This window comes from Auxenochlorella protothecoides (assembly GCF_000733215.1).
Source record: "Auxenochlorella protothecoides strain 0710 unplaced genomic scaffold scaffold25, whole genome shotgun sequence".
Classification (NCBI taxonomy): Eukaryota; Viridiplantae; Chlorophyta; class Trebouxiophyceae; order Chlorellales; family Chlorellaceae; genus Auxenochlorella; species Auxenochlorella protothecoides.
In genome coordinates, this window is record NW_011934265.1 from 5,075 (window position 1) to 7,934 (window position 2,860).

Below are 2,860 nucleotides of genomic sequence, written 5' to 3' on the forward strand. Positions count from 1 at the left end.
CGCGCCGCGGCCCCCCCCCCCGCCCCCGCCGGGGGGGGGGGGGGGGGGGGAGGGGCTCGGCCAGGGCCCCACAGCTCGGTGCCCGGCCCCGTGCCAGGCCGACTACAAATTGCATGTCTCATGCGCCGCCAAGGCGGCTGCCAAACTCCTCTTCGCCAGCAGTTCCTGCCCACCTGGACTCACCCCCCCCCCTCCATCCCCCACCCCCGCTGCAATTGTCCAGGTGGAGGCCCGTCTGCGCCAGCTGGAGGGCCGGCAGTTGGAGGGCGAGGCAGCGAGGCCCCGGGGTCTGCCCGGCGCAGCCCCGTACGACGCCGCGCGCCAGGGCGCCGCGCCGACGCTGCTGACCACCCCCAAGGCATACAACGCGGACGCGGACGTCGTCGCGGCAACCACCGAGAAGAAGAAGAAGAAGAAGCGGGAGGCGGAGGCGGACGTAGTGGAGGCCGAGGAGCCCACCAAGAAAAAGAAGAAGAAGAAGTCGGGCGATGCAGGGGTGGCAGTGAATGAAGAGGAGGCAGAGGCAGCCAATGGCCTTGAGAACGGGGATAAGGTAAGCGGTGGCTCTTTCCTGTCGTGGTGAAGCAGCTGGCCTTTGTAGCGCCAAGTATTTCGGCCATGGGCGTGGCTTGTGGGATGCAAGGCTCCGTATCCTTGTCAGGAAACAGCAAACCTGAGCGATGCGTTTTCACACAAGATCTTCGACATCGATGATCTGAAGTCTGTCCAACGCACTCACCTCATCACGCACCCCTCGCAGAAGGAGAAGAAGAAGAAGAAGAAGAAGGCAGATGCATGATGACGATCTCGCTGCATTGTGACTCTGTATCTGTCTTCTGGACCACCCCCCCTCCCCCTTTCAAGTTTGTACTATGACTTTGTGAATGGCGTCGCTCCAACTCCATTGCTCGGATTCCTCCTGCTGCCAGCACAAAAATGCCATGCTTGCTGGCTCTGTGGCAATCTTTAAAAATACGCGAAATGAGAGACAGCATGCATCCCGGGTGTACCGAGACGCAGCAGTGTCGGAGGGTCCTTTAGGGACCTCTACCCTTAACATCCAACATACATGGGTCCAAGCCACTTTCGCACGAGCCTCCCAGGGCAGAGAGCATCCCTCCCTGCAGCACACGCCCCGGCAGCTGTTACCCCCAAACTCCAGGCATCGTCCCTGCCTCGTTCTGGCACCACATTACACCCAATCACAAAGCATGAGGCTCAGATCACTTCAGCTTCTTCTTGGGGCGCAGCTGGTTGCTGTGTCCGCACTTCTTCTTGCGGCAGTTGACCGCGCGCGGGTGCAGGCGGGCATAGCACCTAAGACAGGGGAATGGGGCAGGGGGGTTGAGGTGGCTTGGCGCAGGGGGCAGCTGGTGCTACCTCACAGACACAACATGGAGGAGAGGGTATCACGGCGGGCATGTGCCACCCATAAAATGACCCATGGGCTGTAGAGAAAGCAGCCCGAGGGCAAAGTGAGGAAGGAGATCAGTGTTGGGTGAGTATTCATCCCAGGGTCATTTGGAGCGACAATGGGGCAAATTTGTCTCACCCGGGGTGGGGAACACTCGCAAAGCAGTGACATGGAAACTTCCAAGGCCCAGTCACCCCTAAAATCCATAGACAAGGGGTGGGACTCAGGTCCATCCCTGCTGCCCCAGAGCACCACCGGTGCAACTGCAACATCACCCCTCGCCACTGGACCTACTTGCGGCAGATCATCTTGTCCTGGTTGTACTTGCGGGCCAGGATGAGCAGGGAGGGCTCGATGATTCCACCACGCAGGCGCAGGACCAGGTGGAGGGTGGACTCCTTCTGGATGTTGTAGTCGGACAGGGTGCGGCCATCCTCCAGCTGCTTGCCCGCAAAGATCAGGCGCTGTTGGTCCGGGGGGATTCCCTCCTTATCCTGAATCTTGGCCTTCACGTTGTCTGCAGGGCGATGAGGGTATGGGTGGGTTGCTATCCTGAGGAGGCAGGGTCTCTTCCCACAGTGCCAATCGTTGAGGAGGAGAGGGACGTGCCCTGCTAGCTCCCGGAGCTCACAACATATCGTCCAGCCGCAAATGCACAAGTCAACCTCCCTCTCACCAATGGTGTCATTGGACTCCACCTCAAGGGTGATTGTCTTGCCCGTGAGGGTCTTCACGAAGATCTGCATTGTGAAGCTCTGTGCGGGAAGGGGAGGTCGTGGTTGGAAGGCGGTAGCAGCCCTCAGAGGCCGTGCAAGGGCACCAGTGGTCCTCAAACGGCACCATATATTCAATCAGCGTATCTGGTCGCTACCGCACAGAACCTCAACCGCCCAGTAGCACAAGCGGGGCAGCCACGCGCTGGCATCAGCCGTCGTCACCGTCCCGCGCAGCCTATACATCCCCTCGAGCCTCTGCCTGCCCGTGCTCACAGCTCACCCCCCAGAACGCCCGTCTACGGTGCCGAAAGAGGGCGACCCCTCCTTGCGCCCAGGCACTTCTCGGGCGGCAGAATAAGCCCGATAGAAAGTGCGCCGCAGGAGTTCCCACGATTTCCCGCGCAAATGGAACGCCAGGCATGGACCGCCATTTGGGGCCCAGAGACAGAATACTAAGCTTCACCGAGATAATCGAAGAGAGCATAAGGATCTTTCTTCCCCAAAGCAGAGGTATGCCACACCCACTCAATTGTGAAGCCTAATGTTTCATCAAGTTCACCTTTGGTGGACTCAATGATGGCTGAAGCTGTAGGTATCATGTTGAAGGACGTCATATCCATGATTCAGTAAAATTGAGAAAGGAAGGGAGGGTGAACAAGCTGTATTGCTTGAAAGCTTCTGCAACTATCCCCCTTGGGGCTTCCATGTACATGTATTCTCGCTAGTCAAT

General features: G+C 59.0%; 2 protein-coding genes across 2 annotated transcripts in view; one reads left to right on the forward strand and one right to left on the reverse strand.

Moving 5' to 3' along the window:
• F751_2641 (putative nucleolar protein 5-2) overlaps window positions 1-583 on the forward strand; it is a gene marked incomplete at both ends in the record, with an annotated part of 3,676 nt that extends 3,093 nt beyond the window's left edge. The window contains one exon of the mRNA XM_011401054.1: window positions 224-583. Coding sequence (XP_011399356.1) covers window positions 224-583 — 360 coding nt within the window. The remainder of the gene's footprint in view (window positions 1-223) is intronic.
• A 640-nt stretch (window positions 584-1,223) lies between these two features.
• F751_2642 (Ubiquitin-60S ribosomal protein L40-2) lies at window positions 1,224-2,160 on the reverse strand (the record flags this gene model as incomplete). Its single annotated transcript, XM_011401055.1, has 3 exons — window positions 1,224-1,317; window positions 1,709-1,931; window positions 2,091-2,160. The coding sequence occupies 3 exons, from the start codon at window positions 2,158-2,160 to the stop codon at window positions 1,224-1,226; spliced, it is 387 nt and encodes a 128-aa protein (XP_011399357.1).
• Window positions 2,161-2,860: the final 700 nt, after the last annotated feature.